We start from the raw sequence: 20,480 nt of genomic DNA, 5'->3' as shown, positions 1-20,480 counted from the left end.
TCTTTTTGGACATGTCTGTGTAATAAAAGTGCTGTTTTATTAGGTTACAGAACACAACCGAGCAATGAATTGCATCCCATTTTTCACTGCAGCCTCTTCCCTGAACTCCTAGCTGCATTACACTCAGAAAATGCATTTTGTCGGAGAGGCGACGGTACCACTTTAGTACTAATGCGATTTCATCACGCTGCAGGAAAAAAGAACACACTGCCTGTGTTCGAGAAGATGGAAAACTGTCAACTAACAATTTTAAGTCCGTATTTTATTGTATCCTTGGACACGTGAAATTAAAGACATGCTGCAGCCTGATTCAGTGGCGAGTGAAGACCCAGAGTAAGACGGTTTACCCGAGGAGAGGAGGAAAATGGGGGCGTGATGAAGCAGGCTACTGTAGCGTCTGATTCTGCACACGCCAAAGGAGAAAACCTAAGACCCATTCTCAACAGTCGCATCTTTTCCCATTAAGAGGCACTCAGTATGGGTAAAATTATGCGTGTGTGTGTGTGTGCGTGTGTGTGCACCCACACGCTCTCCTGCCCCCCATTTTGGCTGTCTCGTCCTGTTTGTATGCTGCCCCAACTTTCCGTGGGAGCTGTATTAATTTGTAGAAAAGACTCATCTTCTCTGTCTAGCATATCATCCAGAAACCTCGAAAAACCTGAGAGGTCACTTAAAATTAAGTTCATTCTGTAGCCGGCTCGGCGTCACCAGTGACTTCTGAGCTGAACCTACAGCGGGAGAAGGCTGTGTACGGCACACACACGGTGTTTTCCACATCAAGTTGTGTTGGTTTTTATTAGGGCAGTACAAGAATGTGTAGCTTTGAGCTTATCCTGATATCTGTTTATTATTGTACATGAAAAGGGATCATTGCCAAGCTGAAGAAATGACACAGATGTAAGAAGTGTGCTCTTCTTCTCCTACCCCAACATAATGTATTTTCCTGTTGGCTGGCTATGAGGCCAGCTACATAAATAATGTATGAGGAATTCTACAGACGAACAGCTATCTGAATTCTACCATTCAGACAGAAGAACCTCCCTGACGTGAAAAGCACCACGGACAGCCACAATAAGAAATACCTTTACCGTTGAACTTCAGTTCGTGCCAGACATAAGGTCTTGCATGTGAAATACGTGCTCTTTTCTCTGTTTTAGGCTATGGTTTTGCACAGTGTGGCAGCGTTTCCCGACTAGTGACAAGTGGAAAGCATAATACAACATTTGCCATCCCGGTGCTACACCGCGTGAACACTGAATCGGTGTTGCCTGTGTCACTTGCTTTCAGGTTAGCGGCACTGAGAGCAGTGAGTCCTGAGAGAATTATCTACGTAAACAGGAGTGAAAGGAAAAGTAACTGGCACATGTAAGGTTTTTAACAAAACAAACCTAGCCCTGGCCTGAGTGGCTCAGTTGGTTGGAGCATCGTCTTGTAAACTGGAAGTCTGCGGGTTTGATCCCTGGTCAGGGTGCATACACCTAGGCTGAGGGTTTGATCACTGGCAACCAAATGATCTCTCTCTCTCTCTCTCTCTCCTTCCCTCCTTCTCTAAAAGCAATGAAAAAATGTCCTTGGGTGAAAGGTTTTTTCCCCCCAAAAATCAAAACATTTTCAAAAATCCAAGCATTCCTATAGATTGCTAGGAATTTTAGAAATGAATTCAGCATAAAACCTTTAAGTTCCACCGAATCTATATGCAAACAAAGGTCTCCTCCTAAAATAGGAGATAAAATCCAGATGCATAAACTCCGTTTATTTACTGTTCATACGTAACCTTAGAACGTCTAGTTCCTGTGTCCTTCGTCCTTAAAAGTGAGATTCCGTGGTTTCTTCTTCAGCGACCTACTAATGTAACACCGGAAAAGGGAGTGACCGCTCACCCATCCATCCAACGTGCGTTCAGACTCTGCTTACTGAGTGACATTTGTCACTCACTGAGGCGCTGTGACAGCTGCAGCAGCGAACAAGGCAGCACAGCCCCTGCCCTCTTAGAGACTGTGTCTCGGGGAATACCAGCTCTGCGCACCGAATCACAATCCCCGCGACCATTGAAAACGGAGGGCTCTCGGAGGCGAGGAGACTGCATGGAAGACAGAACTTGCCGTCGTGAGCCCGTAGTGAGTCTGAGCCGCAGAGAAGGGGTTTCCTGCTAAAGCCAGAATAATCTCAAGGATTCTGTGTTTCAACAGACGGTGACATGAGGACAAATCTTAAATGTGACCACATAAACCTAAATGTGGCCTGAAAAGTCAATTCCCAGGACTATTAAAACCAGTATATTGTCATATAATAAAAATGAAATCTAGATGTGTCCCAGGGAAAAAGTTGTGATATTCGTTGGTTTTCTTTGTGGAGTTAGCCTTGCTAAAACCCGTTTTTTGTAGTTCACGTCGAGAAGTGGAGAGAAATGTTACCGTGGAAATTTTGGCTAACTAGATTTAAAATTACCTTAAGAATGTGTAGTCTTTCCTATATGTTCCTTGCCCTTAATTTTAGATGATATACATACATGCTTTGAGAATTTTACTTGTGAAGTATGCCCAGAAAATAGTTTTAAAACCATTAAAAGAGGTGTTATCTCTGGGTTTTTTCCAAGCATGCATGAGCACTCTCTGAATCTGGTTTTTGAAGGCATCTGTAAAACATGTGTTTGCTGTATTTCAAAAGCTGTTGGGAATGGGGTCAGGTCCCCCTGCACCTGATAACCAAGAGGTCAGCACGTCCCGGTGACTGCCACCACCGCCGCCCCCCGCCCGTCGGGCCTAAAGGTAGAAGGAGCGTTACCGTCCAACCCACCCATGGTGCATTTTCAGCACACGTGATGCAGTGAGTCCGAGACCAGTTCCAGTTCTTAGCTAGGCCACTTGGACATAGCACTAAGATGTTTTCTGGCAGTCACATTCAGCGATTTTAAAGACAGCTTCCAATCTTTTCTTTACCTGTTAGATTTCGTTGGCTCTGCCTGGGGCTGTCTTTCCTTCCTTATATGGTGGCCACAGGTGGATCCTTTCTGCTCCCTCCCCACCGGCGAGCTCCTGCCCCCTCTTATCACTTCTGGTCGGCCACCCGGGCCCCAAAGGAGAGGGGGCCGTCCACATATCCGCCCGCAGTTCCCAGGGCGGTGGAAGGGTCCCCAAGCCAGCCCACCTAGAAGGTCACTGTGTCTGAGTCCAGGGGGCGGGGCCTTTGATCTGAGGGGAAAACATGGTGCAAGCACTTTTGCATCTTGCAGATGTCTATTTGGTTTTCCACAGGCATTTCCTTTTCACTATTTCCAATACCACAGAACATTTCATTTCATTAAACTTAGCAATTATTGACAGTCCCTCCTAATCACTGAATTCACGGAGACTAGCAAAACAGTCTTTGCCACGCTGCGATGACCTTGCAACCTTCCAAAGAAAATATCAGGGGAAGTTTCTGTGTTGCGTACAGGCCCTCAGAGCACCAGAGTGAGTTCGAATCCCTGCTCCACCATGTGCTGCCCATGTGACCTGGAGGCAGGGACAGAACCTCAACGAAGCTGAGTTTCCTCAGCAGCGCACACAGGGGGAGGGGTAGCACAGCTCTCTAGGAATCCTTTGCAAAATAATTAATGTGCCTGATATAATGTTAAGGTGCTGTTGATTGCAGCTGCTGTTCTTCCTTGGAACAACAGGTGAATCAAATGTTGTCACCCATGGTCTTGAGAAAGAGAAATTTTTTTAAGATTTATTTATTTATTTTCAGAGAGGGAGGGGTGGGAGAAAGAGAGAGAAATATGAATGTGCGGTCGCTGGGGGCCATGGCCTGCAACCCAGGCATATGCCCTGGCTGGGAATCGCACCTGCGACACTTTGGTTCGCAGCCCGTGCTCAATCCATTGAGCTACACCAGCCAGAGGGAAAGAGAACTCTTAGGCCCAGAGAAGGAGCGCCAGGTGCAGGGGGAAAGCCAGTGAGCGTGAACATGGGGTCCGTGACCCAGACGCCCTTACTGTGAGTCCAGAGCTTCTCCCTGCCAGGTCAGAGGGCGTAGTGCCCCGTAAGACTTAAGAATGTAGAGGTGGGCGGTGGCCAGGAGAATAAGGAAGATTGAAAAAGAAATTGAGACATTCGTTCCCTTTTGAATCTTACTCTGTTGTATCTAAGGCTGCCGTGAGGGAGGTCTCGGGTGATGTTAATGTGTCGTGACACCTGACCTTAACACCCTCTCACCGCTGAGGGACAACTTCGCCGGCAGTGTCTATGCAGATTTTAATAACACCACTCCACGTATTGTCGCCTTTTATTTATATCAAGAGAGCGTGGCTTTTCCTTTCTCGTAATGCTGTAAAATTCCCTGCTAAAAGAAATGCATTTAAAATTTTAAGTTAATTACCTCAAGGAAAGAATTCATTAAATATATAAATATCAAAGTCTTTACAACATAATTCTGTAGAACATTCACGATTATATCATAAAGGTGAAAAGCAGTTGTTGTTGTTTTTTAATAAAAGGTGGAAATCACTGCAGAGGGGACTGAGAAAGCTGCAGGTCTTTTCCGCTGGGTCTTTTCGTTTCATTCCGGATCCCGAGTGTGTCCATTGGCTGCACCTGCAGCCACGCCAGCCTGACCGCACGACGTGATCGTGAGCCCGTGGGATCACGCAGAATTTGTACATAAAAACGAGCCATATTATCCCATCGCTTCGAATAACCGCCCGTTGCACCATCATCTCCTATTTTTAGAGTGAAGATATTTTTAGGGGCTTTCTAGTTCTTCAGAGAAATTCTCTGTGATCTTAGACAAGCATCGCGTGCAGAGAAGCAGCGCACGTTTGAAGGGGGAGGGAGCCATTTGTCTGCAGAAAAGGCGCTCGAGGCCACCGCGTACAGAAGCAAGTTGGCAGAGTGAGCGAGTCTCCTGGGGACCCGAGTCCACACCTTCCTTTGTGTTTTGCTTTGAAACACATTTCCACGAATGTCCCCTAACTACCCATTAATTACAGTTAAGTTTGTAACCAAGGAAGCCCCTCGCCAAGCAAGCCCAGATTAGTGGAGGACGCGGGCACGCCGGGTCCCTGAGGCCTGTCCCTGCCTGGCCCGATGAGTGCAGATGGTCCAGGGGGGCTGGTCTGATGTGCCCGCGCCGTCCCCAGCCAGGTCCCGGGGGCAGTGTCGTGGCTGCACCCCACGCTGCTCCCCTGGTGAGACAGTGCGTGGTAAGGCGGTCACAGACTCAGTCCTTGTTGGTGAATGAACAGTGAACAGCCATCTGCATGAACGGGTTGTGCCTGGATTCCTGAAAGGTCATTGATTTTACTTCATGTTGGCACTTTGCAACCAGACACACATAAACACACACACACATACACACACACCATATCGTAACCTTTGGAAGGCGAAGTGGACTAAATGAAGGGGGTGTCTCTCTGGATTTGGCCTTATTTTAATGTGCCCGCCTTCCTCGAACAATCTCCATAGGCCTAAGAGTTGGATCTTTTAATAACGATCGGTAATATGTCTTAAATTTCTGAAGAATTCTAACTTGCACGTCTATGCTACTTTTATGCAAAGTCAAAACAAGCCAAGAAAAGATGTTATGCGTAAGTAGGTCATTAACATACATACACATTTGTTGCATAAAAGTAGGATATAGACCCTACAGCTGTTACGGGGGAGAGAATCCAGGTGAAACAGCGTCGGGACAACAAGCCTTTGATTAATGAGTGGATCCATGGGGTTTCGGTAGCAAGGCTGCTAATAACTGTCACTAATGAATTCTCTGTTACATGCATTTCACGGCAACGGCAAACTAGTGGGCCAGCAAGCAGGGAGCAGTCTCTGAGCCGTGTCAATTATTTCATGTTGTGTTTTGGATGTTTTTGAAATACGTCCTCTTACCGTATTCTTTAATGCCGACAACCGTCACCTCAAAGATGCTCTAGCTTATTGATCGTGATGGTTCATTTTGTTAGAGGGGCTCCTGGCTGCCTCTTTCCTTCAGAGAACGGGACCTGGAGACAGGAGGCAGCACTGGGAGGACGGCCTGTTGGAGAAGCCGGACTTCGTGCCCGCGGAGACAGACAGTGCACCATTGGCAGAAGCCGCTGTCAGCCTCCATGCTGGCTGCCGTGGGGCAGCTGGGATTACCGTGTCCCGTGTTCCTTAAACATGGTACACGAGTCCACGTGGGCGAGGGAGCAAACATATCATTGCATGGAAAGTCCAATGTCTAAATATTGCTATTTATAAAGGAACATGAGTGAAGTATTCTGTCAGAAACAAACCTACAGAGCTAAATCACTGCTCAGTCCCACTGAGACAGCTGATAGACACTGTGGTTCCACTTTTCCATGGATTACAAAATACCAAAAAGGATAAAAAATATATGCAGCATAGAAATACAAAATATTAGCAACCATTTCCATCTCCTGACCCCTCGCCACCAGGAAAAAACATTAGCTCATAAAAAGTATGATTTTTATATGGTATTTTACAATAACTCAGAGGAACTTGCTATATCAGGTAGTAATTTCTTGGAATATCAAAATATCTGATAGTCGGGGTAACTCCCCTTTTCGTAATGACAAGAAGAATACATCTTAATACAAAAGCTTTCGAAAGAAACAGTGATTTTAAAAGGCCCATATTTGGGTCAGCAAGTCTGGCCTGCAGAGGTAACATTAGCCTTCAAGTCAGTAACAAATAATAATGGATTAGAACCCCAAAATAGCGCCCGGCACACTCTGTCAACATGTGTGTGCACGCAGCAGGAAGCCAGCACAAAAGCTAATTTGTGGGGAACGGCGTGCGTCTAATGGCGGTGCAGACCGGCGGGGGTCTGAGCTGCAAGCTGCCTTCTCCACCTGAGACGCTTTCATTTGCCGTGGAAAACTTGGCTGTGTTCTGAAATACGTATCAAACCAAGTCCTTGCCCTGTGTTTAAGAGTATTTCTGGTATTTTTGTAAAATCTAGTCATTATGCATGTGCCTTGCGTGTATTTATATATCCATGAAACTAAAACATAAAACGAAGAAATTTTGCTTGCAAAACCCAAGGCACCCGAGGTATCACATGCACACACGGATAGTTGGACTTCACATAATTAAATTTATCTTAAAATAAAAACGAAGGAACGAAGTTTGTAATTCTGATACCTTGATACTTTATCACTGGCAGGTGGGGTTTTCCCCCCATGTACAATGATTTAGCCTAAATATTTATATTTTAAAATAGATCAACATGCCATAAAATATAAATCTGGAAGAGATCTTTAAGGAGTTTATCTCATGTGGCCTCCTCAGGGTTTTATGTAAATGAGAAACCTAAGCCTCAGAGACACCGGAGGACATGAGGAGGTGCCCCACCTGCTCCGGGCCAGAACCGAAAAGGGGGACCAGGGCTCCTTTCATATAAACAAAAGGCTCCACAGACGCCCCAGCTGATCTCTGTTCAAAACTGTGCTCTGAACTCCAAAATCTCCGATTCTCATTTCCTTTTCTGGCAACTGCTGATGACATGGTCTTCGTGAATCTTTCTCAGAGATATTGTTCCATGGCAGACGTGCGCTACACTCGGAGCAAGGGGAGCGTGAGACCCAGAGGTTGCTTAGGGGAACCCCCAAGGGCTTGCAGGCTAAACGCAGCAACTGAATTGCAGGCTTTTTCGGGAGGATATGTTTTAAGTCAGTTTGTCTTAGCAGATTCCAGTTCTCGCGTTATGTCCTGTCTTCTTGTCTTTGTGAGAATGTTGGCTTGATCTTGTCCTGTTGAGCAGAGTGAGGCAGTAATGGCAGTCCCACGAAGACCTGCACTCCAGGTCGCCAACACCGGAGCGTGCAGTCTGCAGGCCTCCGGCAGAGGCTGCGTCCCGGGTTCCGATGCCCAGTGCCCTCCTGATTTCCCCAAGGTTCTGGGAGATTGCTGGGCCGTGTCACCACCGTCACCACCCCTCCTGCCCCTCTGCATCTGGCAGGATCCGAGGTCTCCGGCGTACCAGGAGAAATAATAGTAGCTGTGATAACAACTTCCATGGCCTGGTCCGCAGAGACAAGATGAAATTTTGGCACCTCTTCTCTCAACATGGAGCTAAAAATGGCCCTGAACTTGCTCCTTGGTGCTCCGTAATTTTCTGTAATTACACGTTTTGGTTCCCAGCGTTCCACACGCTGGCTTTCCAGGCTCAAAGCAACACACAGAGTGGTTAAAAACAGCGGCACCCCCTTTCTTCTCTGCGCAGCGGCGATGGCAGGTGCCACGGGGTCCTTTCATCCCGTCGGCCTTGAACCCTGAAGGGGGGCGCCACTCCTCCCACCTGCGCCATCTTTGAAAGACGGTTCCGTCCTGAAACTCGGCCGACAGATCTTTGCTAGCAGACTGCCTCAACATTATTTCAATTAACGAGGTGTTTTTTCCTTAACATTTACCGGGAAAGTCTACAGAAAAGAGAGACTAGGAGGTTATGGAATAAATGCTTTTGAAGGAGGTCGGAGACGTTTTTATGTTAAACACAGTGTAATTGGTGGCACTCTGAGAACACCAGCAGTAAGCTTGGACGAGGGAATCCGGAGGAGACTGCTTGGCTGTTAGGAACATAAGTTGGGATAATGAATGATGGCTTAGTATTTGCATGAGTCACTCCTGCAGTTGATACCACTGTGATGTTTCGTCTTTGACTTGGGGGATCGTATAAAAAGTATGCGTATTAATTTTGCAGGGAGCAAATGTCAGATATCACAAGTAGTTTAAAAATTCTGGCTGGGCGCAATCCTGGCAATGGATGCCCCCCTGCCCCAAGAAAAGGGGGAGAGTTATACTGGCGTCCCCCCCTTACCCACAGTTCCACGGTCTGAGGTTTCAGCTACCCAGTCATCTGTGGTCTGAAAATAGTAAAGGGAAACTTCCAGATATCATTCATAAGTTTTAAATTGTTCTCTCTTCTAAATCATGAGATGATTGTTGTGAGTCCCGCCCTGTCCCACCCAGAAGGCGACCCTTCCCTTTGTCCTGCATCTTCACACTGGAGACGTGTCCCACCCATTAGTAACTCAGGAGCCGCGTCTCCGTGGCCAGAGCAGCTGTCTCCGTGCCTAGAGCTGTGCTCGGGCCACCCTCTTCCGCAACAGCCGTGATGCCGGCAGCCGGCATCTACCAGAGGGAAGCCGTCGAGGGCTGCCTTTCGGTGAAAAGGTGCAAGTCCTCTACTCAGGGAAGAAAGAATAATCGCATGCTGAGGTTGCTGAGATGGTAGGGACGGATCTTCCATCCGTGAAACTGTGAAGAAGGAAAAAACCGAAGAGTGAGGACAGCGTAAGAAGATATTTTGAGAGAGAGAGAGAGAATCCACATTCACGTATTTTATTACAGTATATTGTTATAACTGTTTTATTATTAGTTATTGTTGTCAATCTGTTACTGTGCCTATTTACCAACTGAACTTTATCACCCGTTTATGTATGTATGTGCAGGAAAGCAAGTGTGCCCAGGGCTCAGTACCATCCCAGGTGGCAGGCATCCCCGGGGTGCTAGCCATACCCCCCATGGGTGAAGGGGGACTATGGGGTGCCCAGTGGGGTGCACGTGCATGCCCCAGCTTTCTGGCCCGTTCTTCTGCCAGCGGTCATCTCCGCTGCTTTGGCCCTGACCCCCATGGACGCTGCTGCTGCACACGCAGGTGTGCAGCTGTCTCTTCAAGACCCTGCTTTCGGTTCTCTTGCGATCACACCCAGAAGTGGGATTCCGGATGCTGCCATAGGCCCAGCTTTAATTCTTTAAGAAACAGTCTCCCCAGCAGTGCACGAGGGTCCCACTTTCTCCACCTTCTCGCCCAGGCAGTAGTCGTGTCTTTAAACTCAGCGTCAGTCTGAGAACGCCGTGAACTGGCCGTCCTGAGCCCGGCTCCTGCATCTGTTTGCTCCTCCTGCCCTCCTCCCAGTACCCGAGAGCTGCACGGAAGGAAGCCTGGCTCCTCCTTCCCTCCCCTCCTGCCTGATGAGTGAGCCGTTGCCGCTCTTCCCACTCAGCCGTACTCCCTATGTGCACCTGTCCTCACCATCTCAGGGCGCTGCCACGCAGGCTGTCGCCGCGGGAAGGGGCACCCGGGCGCGTCATCACAGGGAAAGGCAGAAAAGGGTCAAGAAAGGTAAAAACATACACTCTTGCATTGTACTACATGTTAGATGGGCTATTTTTTTAAATAGAAGTCTTAATGTAAGTGTACTAGACCTTTAGAAAAGGAAACAGGTCATCAGTGAACAGAACCAGTGGAACCGAGTCCCGGGTGGGAAACCAGAATATGACCACGCCCCACGGAGGCCCTGGCACTTGCCCAGTCATTCCCTCCCTGCAGGTGAGCACTCACTCTGGCAACCTCTGTTTCCACCAGTTGATGCTACCTGCTCTGGAACTCTATACTCATGGGCTTACGCAGTACTCACGTTTTTCGTGAATGGGTTCGGTTCGGTATTATGTTCGTGAGATCCACTCTCATTGTTGCATCTGGCAGAGGTTTATTCGTTTACATCGCTGTACAGAAGTCCCTTGTATGACTTTCGATAATCTGTGTATCCACTGTGCGGCTGGCAGGCATCAGGGTCGCTTCCTGTTTGGGGCTATTGCAAATGAGGCTGCGGTGACCGTTGTGGCTCCCTGGCTTTGGGGTCTGTGTACATGGACATGTTCCTCCCGGCTGTGCAGACAGACCTCTGTCTGTTTAGATCAACTGGGGACTTACCCACCCTTTCCAAGACTTTTAGATACAGACAAAATACATTTCAGTTCTGAACAAGCAACTGACAAATAATCTTGAAAAATACAACCATTTATCATTAGTAAATGCCTTGTATTTAGAAGCCAATTTTAGCAAATAGACAACTTCTGATTGTATTGGCTACTGTCAAAAAAAGAGATAAATTAACGATTGGTGTTAAATTTTTAAAAATGTCTTGGAAGGGAATGCTCCATCTTAATTCAGTGCAACTGCGGGAAGTAGGAAAACCGCAGAGTGCGGGTAAAGGAACCCCGAAATCAGGAGGTGCAGCATTGTGAGACTTCTTACACAGTGACTTCTTCAAAGACACTGAGCAGCTCTCTCTGCCTGTGTCTCATCCTCTTACAACAGCGACCGTGGTCTTCGTCACAGGCTGCATCATTGGAAGATAACAGACACAAGCTATTTTAAAATGCGAAAACCACACTGAATAGACATGTATTAGTACCAGCATCTCCAAATTCCATTCTTCCTTGGATCACGTTTTGGATATGCATCCAGGGACTCCCCTCGCACCCTTAAAATCACCTAGAAATCTGTGGAAATAACAATAGAAAACTATAAAACATGATATCATAAACAAAATTTTTAAAAGAGTAAATCTACATGAATACTATTTCTACAACTTTAAAATTCACGAGCATAATGTTTATGTATGTCATTTTTGAGTTGTTTTTAAGACACTTGGAGTTAGCCAGAAATAGCCTGCTTCATCACAACCCTCGTCATATTACTGTCAACGTTTCTTTTAGGGCAGTGTAAGCGTGGTGGACAGGTACTGATCTGGAAGAACAGTGCCCGGAACACACAAAGGCTACCTACCGATGCCTTTGCCCCGCCCCCCCACACTGTCTCTGCTGCAGCTCCCCGGATCCCATAGGGGAGCAGTGTCCCTCTGTGGCCTGTGGGCCTTGCAGAACTGACACTTCACTCTCTTCTTGGTGCATGTCACAGTTCAAGGCCCTGTGGCAGAATAGAAAGGAGGGTCAGGGTGTGCCCTTTGTTAGGAGAAGGCCTGGGTTCAAGGTCAAGATGCCCCCCCGCCTTACTTGCTTAGTAAGGGAGGCTTGTGTAAACCTCCATTTTCTGAGGTTTAAAGGGGAAAAAAAGGAGATGGTCACTATTCAGTGGAGTCTTCGTGAAGGTTCAGTGAGACGGTGCATTAATACACCTGCCCAACACTTGGCACACGGCCAGCATTCGGCGGCTGTTGTACGTTTTCTCAGTCTTGCGTGCGTCACAGGGTTCTCACTCCGGCCCGGGGAGCGTGCCTGTGGCCGAGAGACGCCTGGTGTCGCTGCCAGCCTGGGCCTCGGCCCCTAAGCTGTCCACCCCCCTCACCTCCCGGGGTGGGGAGGGGCTCAGAAGACCACAGAGCTGCTGGACTCGTCCCTTTGGTTTTCCTCCTTATGCCCTCACTTGTCTGCTGTTGTTCGGTCGCCAAATACAGCGGGCGCAGCGCGGCATCAGGGCGGCACAGAGAAGCGCCACTCGGATCTCCCAACCCTATTGCCTGTGCCCGTGAAGACACGCAGGGATAACGGCCTTTGAGCCTACAGGGCGGTTCAGAGGTCTTGTCTGGAAGAGGCCGAGAACGTCTAACTGGTGTTAGCGACGTCAGCTCTTTCGGTGTAGAATCTACATGTTATTTGGTCAGACTGCATCTTCTCCTTCACACGTGGCAGGTGCAGAGTCCCGGACACACTGTGCTCAATTGCACGGCCCTCCCGGGTTCCTGCGCCAGGGTCTCGGCACCCTGGGTTGGGTCTTTGTTTCGTCCTCTTGCTCTTTTTCACAATCTTGGAAGACCGCGTTTCTAAGATGTTTCTCCTCCACTTCTCGTTTCCCTGACTCTCGAGTAGCAGCAGTATCCTCAGTGTAGACTTCTTGGGTTTGCGCCCTGGTTGCACAAGCCTTTCTCCAAATTTAACTTCTTCGTGACTCTTGGATGCTAGGGTATCTGCAATTGCATGTTGCCCCTGTTCCACGGGCTGAGCTGCGCCTCCCAGGAGGGCCCTCCCTAGATCGAGGGAGCCTGTTCAGGAGGACGTCAGCCGCCTCTGGACACGCCTCCACCTCCGCTCAGTGGAGAAGCGGCCGGGGCCCACTGTACGGCGAGGACGACAGCGCCCCCATCCGCGCCGGCGGAGGCTCTGCAGGGCTGGCCCCCGTCCTTCCTCACGTGCAGATGTGATTTCTTCCCTGCAGTTCTCGGTGTGGTCTACTGGGGCGCTGCAGGGAGGCGCCGGTGCCTAGTGATTGCCGCGGCATTTTGACTTTCATGCGTTTGCTGCCTCCGTCCTGCTCTGTATCCACCCCCACTTTCTCTCTCTCCCCCACTGACTTTGTAGGGAACCAGTCTCAGTAACACCCTGTTTTTGCATAAACATCTTAAATGACACCTAAGAAGTGTCAAGGCCTTCACTAGATTCCAAACAGCAATGTTTCCAAAGGACGGACTATGCTAAGACCAAACAGCTTGCTGCGCTCTGTTTTCGAAGCCGTGTTAAGGAGATTTACTATCATTGGGTGTGGTTCTCCTTATGCACTGTCTTAAGTAAAACTGAAATCCCCTTTTATTGAGATTTTCTGTAATAAAAAATACATAGTAAGATGTTGGTCATCTGGCCAAAAAATGAAATAGCTTCCAAACACAAATGCACCATTGCTCTTTAACACCTGGCATCTGTGCATTAGCCCCTGGATCTCCTCTCCCCTTCCAAGTCTGTTTAAACCAGTAAAATGAGCAGATCTGCGAGAAGACTTTCTATGTTACATACGGCACACAATGACGACACACGATTCTGTGCGGGAACTCTGACCGTATTGGAATATTTACGGTAGTCGCTCTGCCCAAGTGCGTCTGTCAGACCTTCTACTCCGCACAAGCAGCTCCCACTGTTTTATTCAGAAATTACTGAAATATCAGAAGCTTGAAAAATGTATGAAGCGATAAATGTTTAGAAAGCTCTTGACATTTTGCCACTCAAACACTACATAATTTAATGCAAAAAGCGACACACAAAGTTATACCTCTTTACACGCTGACAATTTGTAAATTCAAGAATTTCATAACGATATCTTAATCCTTGAAAAATCAGAGGTTCAAAGGAATTCCTGGCAGACTGTAACTCAAGCAGGGACTGTAAGTGCAAACATCAGCTGCAAATATACAGGGTAGATATAGCTGCGATATGTTTGCATCTCTGCTTGGCCTGTTTCTTACTACATTTTGATTTTGTATCAGACATTGTTAACAAAAGGATGTGAGACTGGTCATGGAAGGTCCCCAAGCTGTCGTTGAATCTTTCTTAAAAATTCAGTTGATTTTATGCGATACTCGTGGATTTTCACTCGCCTACTTTTCACGTGGCACGGAGGCAATCAAATAATTATGAATCATTAGTGCCCTCGTCTTAGCCATGTATGTGTTAGCTTTATATGTATTAACTTTTTTAAATGACTACGTACTTGTTATTCACAACAGTGTTTTCTTAGATTTCGAAACCTCAGAAAATAGAATTCACTTAGTTGACAGACACTTCCCGAGACCTGCTGGGTGCCGGGTGCTGCACCAGGTACTCGAGGCACAAACGTGAATGGACACAGGGGTGGGCAAGGTGCTCAGCGCCATGGAGCAGGCTTGCCCGGGCAGTGGGCCCCCGCCTGCTGAAGCGCAGGCGTCTCCCAGGGGACGGAAGGCACTGCAGAGAGAGACCGTGGTCTGCTGGCGTGACTTCCCATAGGTCCGTGATCTAGAGTAAAGAATAAACTGGTGAAATGCATATGTGCCAAGAACTCTCCAGCTGTCCTCCATATATCCTGCCCAGAAGGCTCCCGTTAATTGAGTAAGGTCAGTTTAACCAATCTCATTTTTTTTTTTTTGTAAACCTAATGTACAACAGTGTTCCATCGTTTGTCCAGGGCGAAGTCCTGGACTGGGAGCCAAGCTTTCACACTGTCCCTGCACAGGCTGAGGACGGAACGAGGGCCTCCCGGCAGCAGCAGCTCTCACGGCCTCCGACGTTCTTTCTCAAACACGGTGGCCTCTCTCCGGCTCTCTGCTGAATTCCGACACATCCTCCGGTGCGTCCGGGACGTAAATGACGTCACACGAGGAGAAGGAAACTTTCTCTTGTGTGATACGGTGCCTAGGGCCCTCACTGGTTTCTCTGTTGAGCCTTCTGTAGAGAGCAATTCCTAAACTGTACTTCCTGGAGCACAAATGAATGTTTAATGAGTGTTCATGGTTAACATAACAATGATGGTGCTTCTATATATTTTAAATAAAATAATAAAAATAACACATAAAATTTCAAATCAGATTTGTAACTATATAGTCTTCTAGTTATCGTTTCTAAGTATTTTAAATAAAGTTAGTAAACAAAATTTTTGTAGATTTATAAGATTATCACACCCATGTCGGAAACTCTATGTGAAATTACCTGTCCCCTATACATGTTGCTTGATCTGTATCCTTGTGGAACTGTTATAAATTCTAAATAAATTCATCTTGAATTTAGGATAGTCAAATATTATATTTTGTGCATCTGTATCCATTCTGATCATTTCACATGCCAACACATTCATCTGCCAGACCAGTTTTTAGTTTTTACCTTAATGCAATGAAGAGCTTGGTGTCTCTTGAGATCCTGTAGGGGTTGCAACAAAGTATCCCACACGCGGGAGCAGCTGCGGACAAGCAAGTTCGGCAAGTGGCTGCTGGAGAGCATTCTGCCACTTAGCTCAGTGATGGTGGTGAGTGGAAGGTTCAACACAGCCAGCCCAGACCAGCATTCACGTGTAAACGCTGCCTGGTCCCGATTACCTGAGTAATCAATAGCAGAGCATCGTTAAAGCGCTGCCGTGTTGCCCTGCGTTGCTGCCTCAGTTGCGTCGGCGTGAGGAGCTGTTTTCTGATTTTATTACACAATTAACCGTGGCATTTCAGACCATGGACGTTTTAACTTTACAGGAAACTCGTGTTTGTTATAAACATGTTTACCATTTGCTTGGCAGCTAAAAGCAGCGGACCTTTAAACAACCTGTGTTCTTCGCCCCCAGCAATGCACCTATTTGGCCTCAACTGGCAGCTGCAGCAGACGGAAAATGACACGTTCGAAAACGGGAAAGTGAATTCGGACACCATGCCAACGAACACTGTGTCACTGCCTTCTGGCGACAACGGTAAGGGAGGGGACCGTGTGCCCTGTGTTGTCCTTTGAAACACCTCTTTCCATAGATTCATTTTTACCTGCATTATGTCTAGTTTTACGTGGGAGAGAGAAAGGGTTTTGAAATTACAGAGGTCATAGTTTAATGAGTGGTTTTAATTCATTTACTTTTTTCCATTTTGATTCGATAGCTAGGCCTTTCCACCTTTCCCAGGTGTGTGTTTTGTTTTATTTTTAGTCTCTAAATAGATCGTAATTCAGTGTATCATCTCATATTGCCTGGGATGTATTATGCTTTCTTCACTCAACTACTGTGTGGCGTTGGATCACTGTATTTATTTTGTTATAAAAGCTTTTAAATGCAGAAGACATTAAAGGATCGCAATTTATTGACCTTTCCTCTGCTTGCCCTTTCTCTAACCCTTCAAAAGTTTGCACTTCAAGCCACCAGACTTTCAAATCAATTAACTCTGCATCAAAAATGAAATTTAAGAGGTTGCATCTCATTTTTTCCAACATAAACTCCCAGAATGCTATATTTCATTTCTCCAATATACACAGCCAGGAAAATGTATTCATATGTATGTATATTTCTATTACATATGCCTGCCTATTATTTTTATATATGTTATGTATATATATCTTGGCTTTTGGCATCCTCTGACTTTTTTGCAAAATGTCATAATACTTTATATCTCAAGACAACCAGATCAAGACACCTTTTTTGTCACATGATAAATGCATCGTTCGCCTGTAAGCATTTCCCTGGCGTTTCTTCCTCTTGTTTTCTTCTTAGCTGCGGAATTTGTATGGTGCTTTGGCATCAATTATGGTCCTCCTCATGTGGCTGGTTTCTTTGCAAGATTAGAAAGAAGCTATTATATATTTACATATAAAACGCTTATTTATATGTATGTATATGCTGCTGTGTTACATGTACCCACGGACTGTGACTAAAGTTTTCACTCTATTGTTGTTCTTTAATTTTCTAACTTCTGTTTCATTTTAACGGTGATACTGTATGATGCTTCGTTCTTCGGGAGGCTGAGGAATTTTATCAGATTTTCATAGCCATAATGAATGCCCCTCCCTGCCCTGGGCTCCCAGCGGCTGGGACCTTCTGATACCCAGCGCTACATGGTCCCCAAAACTCGGAGCTGGTGGCAGATGGGCCACTGCACCGGAAGGCAGCGTGGCAGTCACGGTGCCGTGGATTAGAGAGGAGAGGAAACATCTTTCCTAATTAAAACTCTAGGTGGGGAATTTCAATGAAAGAAAGCAGAGTTACTGTAAACACTTGTTGTTGTATACAATGATGATACACACAGGAACATTCCAAGTACCTTCACGGAAATGAAGAGTACTTATTTTTGGCGTATGCAGATCGACATGTAGACTGTCTTCAGGTGGCTGGTTGTGAAAATGGCCCATTAGCTCTTATTAACCACACTTTCTGTGAAAGAGAAAAACGTTTCGATGTTTTATGTACCTTAAAACGTCCTAACTGTGTATGTGTCACGGTTAATTGAAAGTTTCGTAGGGCTCAGAGAGCGAGGCTGGAGAAGGTGGTGGGCTGAGCTCCTGCCCGCCGGGGGCGGAGCCTGCTCCTCCTTCACCGGGAGGGCGTCCGCTGGGTCAGCCTTCCTGGGCTCCCAGCGGCTGGCGGTGGAACCCCGGCTTCTTCCCCTGTTGGCTCGGTGCCCTTGTCATGCTTAGTAGTTCAGATCTTCAAGAAAACGTTAGGACAACCGTGGGTCAACTGTCTAGGATACTCTCAGCCCCCGACGCCTGGAAGAACACCGCGTAAATACGGCTTCAGGAATCTCAGCGGAACTGATAGACTTCAAACCGGTCACCAGGCTGCAGCAAGAAGTGCTCCTTCCCTCCACACTCACACAGACACTCACACACACGTCTGAGGTGCTTCCTAAAGTAACGCGCATCCTCCTTTGGTGACGTGCCCCCTGGATTTCCTGCTCCGTGTCATTGTGTTTCCCATGTATCCACGTGCTGGTCGAAACTCACTCAGATAACTTCACTGTTTACCAGGGATCGTGCCCTACGCTTTCAGCAGCACTGCTGTGGCACCCCCTTCTCGGACAGGGACTGCACACAGCTGGTGCGCACCTGTAGAACAGGTGTGTTCCATGTGAGGCAGGTTCCCGTCTTCCCAGCGGCCCACATGAGCGACAGCCAGCAGGCACCCCGGAACCAGTCTGGACACTCCAGCTACCATCCAGACGAGGGGGTCTGAAGGAATGTCCCTACCTCAGGGCTCAGACCTGGTACAAATAATAGTCCCTCGGGTCTTCTTCATTATTTCTGGAGTAGCCCAGAGCACCCTAAATTCAAAGGAACTTTTGTTTCCATCTTTCCAAGGAGAGATGCTTGGTGTGTACCTCTAACGTGCTTACAGACCCAGGTGCAGAGGGCACGGGTGGGCTGTGTTTGCAAGAAGCAGGCGCCTCAGACACTCTGCCGTTGGCCTCCACGGTGGACCCGTCCCTCGGCCACTGCTTCAGCTTCCCGGACCTCCCAGAGGAGCCGATCACAGCCCCTCTTGAGAAATTCTGGGAGACCGCACCCTTCCGAAAGCCTCCGCTTTCCGAACAAAGCTCACTAGGAGAATTGACTGCGCTGAGCATAATGAGCAATTACTTTACAGCTTCTGCATAAATGCAGCGCTCTCATTATGCAGCCTATTTTATCCTTATTTTTATACATATAATTCTGAGGAGCCGTCATGGCGCTGAGCGTTCAGGAAACTCCCTGCTTGCTTTTAAGCGAGTGCCGAACGATGCTTCTCGGGGGAACCAAGTATTTAAAAGAAGCATGTCTGCCGTGGACCCTGGTCCTTTCCCAGTCACTCCTGGGAGCTCCTCTGACTGCAGACGGCAGAGATGAGAGGCTGGAAACCCAGAACATCGGCAAACGGATGGAAGTGGGCCACGAGCATAAAGAGGCAAGCGTGGGGTTTTTAGCTCCAACACCAGCCTCTTTCCAGAAGCGAAACTCGCTCCCCTGGACCAAGGAATTCAGCGAGCCTAATGTACTGGAAAGAATCACAGGCCTCTATTCAAGCTGTAGCCCCTTCTTTTATTTACTTTGTGACCTCGAGCAAGTTACGTAACCTCTTTGAGCCTCGATGTCCTCACGCGTAAAGATGGACTAACAATGCCCATCTCTTGGTTCGCCGACCTCAGCAGCCTGGCAGCCCGACTGTATTTCCCTCGCAAATTCTTCCCAACAATTATTTTGAATCTTTTTCCACTGGGGTCAGAACGCCAGTCCTTCAGCCCTCTCGGCTGACGACCTTGCGTTCCATCCAACAATGACAGAAACGGAACTCTTCCAGAGTTCCCCTAAACAAACGTCCATTCCTGTGTGCATCCAGATTTGTTCTCTCACCCTGTGCTCCCCATGTCCAAGTCCCCCTTCCCATGCGTGCTCTGATCCCGTCCTGAGTCTTCAAATTGTGCCCCCACCACTGACACTTCCAATCAACGCTGGAACATTCGGAGGCCATGTGGCATCTTTTAAAAGTGCATAAATAAAGCCCTGGCTGGCATAGCTCAGTGGATTGAGCACGGGCTGCTAACCAAAGTGTCGCAGGTTCAATTCCCAGCCAGGGTACATGCCTGGGTTGCAGGCCGTGACCTCCAGCAACCGCACATTGATGTTTCTCTCTCTCTCTGTATCTCCCTCCCTTCCCTCTCTAAAATTAAATAAATAAAATCTTTTAAAAAAAACATGAATTTATAAAAAATGCATAAATAAATCTTTGTCTGCCTCCCATTCCAGCTCCGCCCTGTCCTTCTCTTCTCCCCGTACAGACATCTTTCTTGAACCCGTCAGTCACAGTTTTCCTTTCTCTACCCCCAGTTCTCCCATCACCGCCTGCTCCTTTCTCGTGACTCTCCTCTGCCGCCACCCCTCGGACGGCGGTTGTCTTCCGGAGTCACGTGTTGCTGTGTCAGCAGCATCAGTGCATGCCATTCTGCCCTTTTGTTATTTAATAGTTCACCTATCCCTCCTCATTGACACACTCTTTTCCCCTGGCTTCTGGGATCCCACTTTCACGTGCACTTTCTTCCTGGCTTTTCGGCGGTGACATTTCAGCTTGTGAAGTCTCCTCCCCTTCCTCCACTCGATCCCCAACCACGGCTGATGCTCAGGGCTCTGTTCTTCTCAAAATACAGTCACACTGGGTTCCCTCCTCCACTCTTCTGGCCTCGCCTGCATTCTGTGTGCTGTGCTCTCAAACCGAGAAGTGCAGCCTAGACTCTGCCCTCGAACCTCACACATCAACAGTAGGAAACCTGTCCAAGTGGCTTTGGAGCGTGTCCACCTGTCTGTCTTCCAAGCGTCTCATTGTCTAAGATGGAATCCGTCGACTACTTTGGTTGTCTGTTACTGCATAACAAGGCACATCAAAACTCAGTGGGTTAAAAAAACAATTTGTCATCATCTCTCAGGGTTCTGCGGATGGGCTAGGCCAGTCTTGTGTTTGCGCCTGGGTCTCTCATGCAGTTGCTTTCGGATGCCAGCTGGCTCGGAGCTGGCAGTCCAGGGTGG

General features: G+C 47.7%; 1 protein-coding gene across 4 annotated transcripts in view; it reads left to right on the top strand.

The window, feature by feature from the left end:
• Window positions 1–20,480, top strand: part of TENM3 (teneurin transmembrane protein 3) — a 562,504-nt gene that overhangs the window by 419,403 nt on the left and 122,621 nt on the right. For all 4 annotated transcript variants that reach the window (XM_028526435.2, XM_036011778.1, XM_036011777.1 and 1 more), the window contains exon 6: window positions 15,796–15,918. In XM_028526435.2, coding sequence (XP_028382236.1) covers window positions 15,796–15,918 — 123 coding nt within the window. The remainder of the gene's footprint in view (window positions 1–15,795; window positions 15,919–20,480) is intronic.

This window comes from Phyllostomus discolor, chromosome 11 (assembly GCF_004126475.2).
Source record: "Phyllostomus discolor isolate MPI-MPIP mPhyDis1 chromosome 11, mPhyDis1.pri.v3, whole genome shotgun sequence".
NCBI classification, from domain to species: domain Eukaryota; kingdom Metazoa; phylum Chordata; class Mammalia; order Chiroptera; family Phyllostomidae; genus Phyllostomus; species Phyllostomus discolor.
Note: the sequence above shows the minus strand (reverse complement) of the source record. Positions and strands in the feature narration are given on the sequence as shown.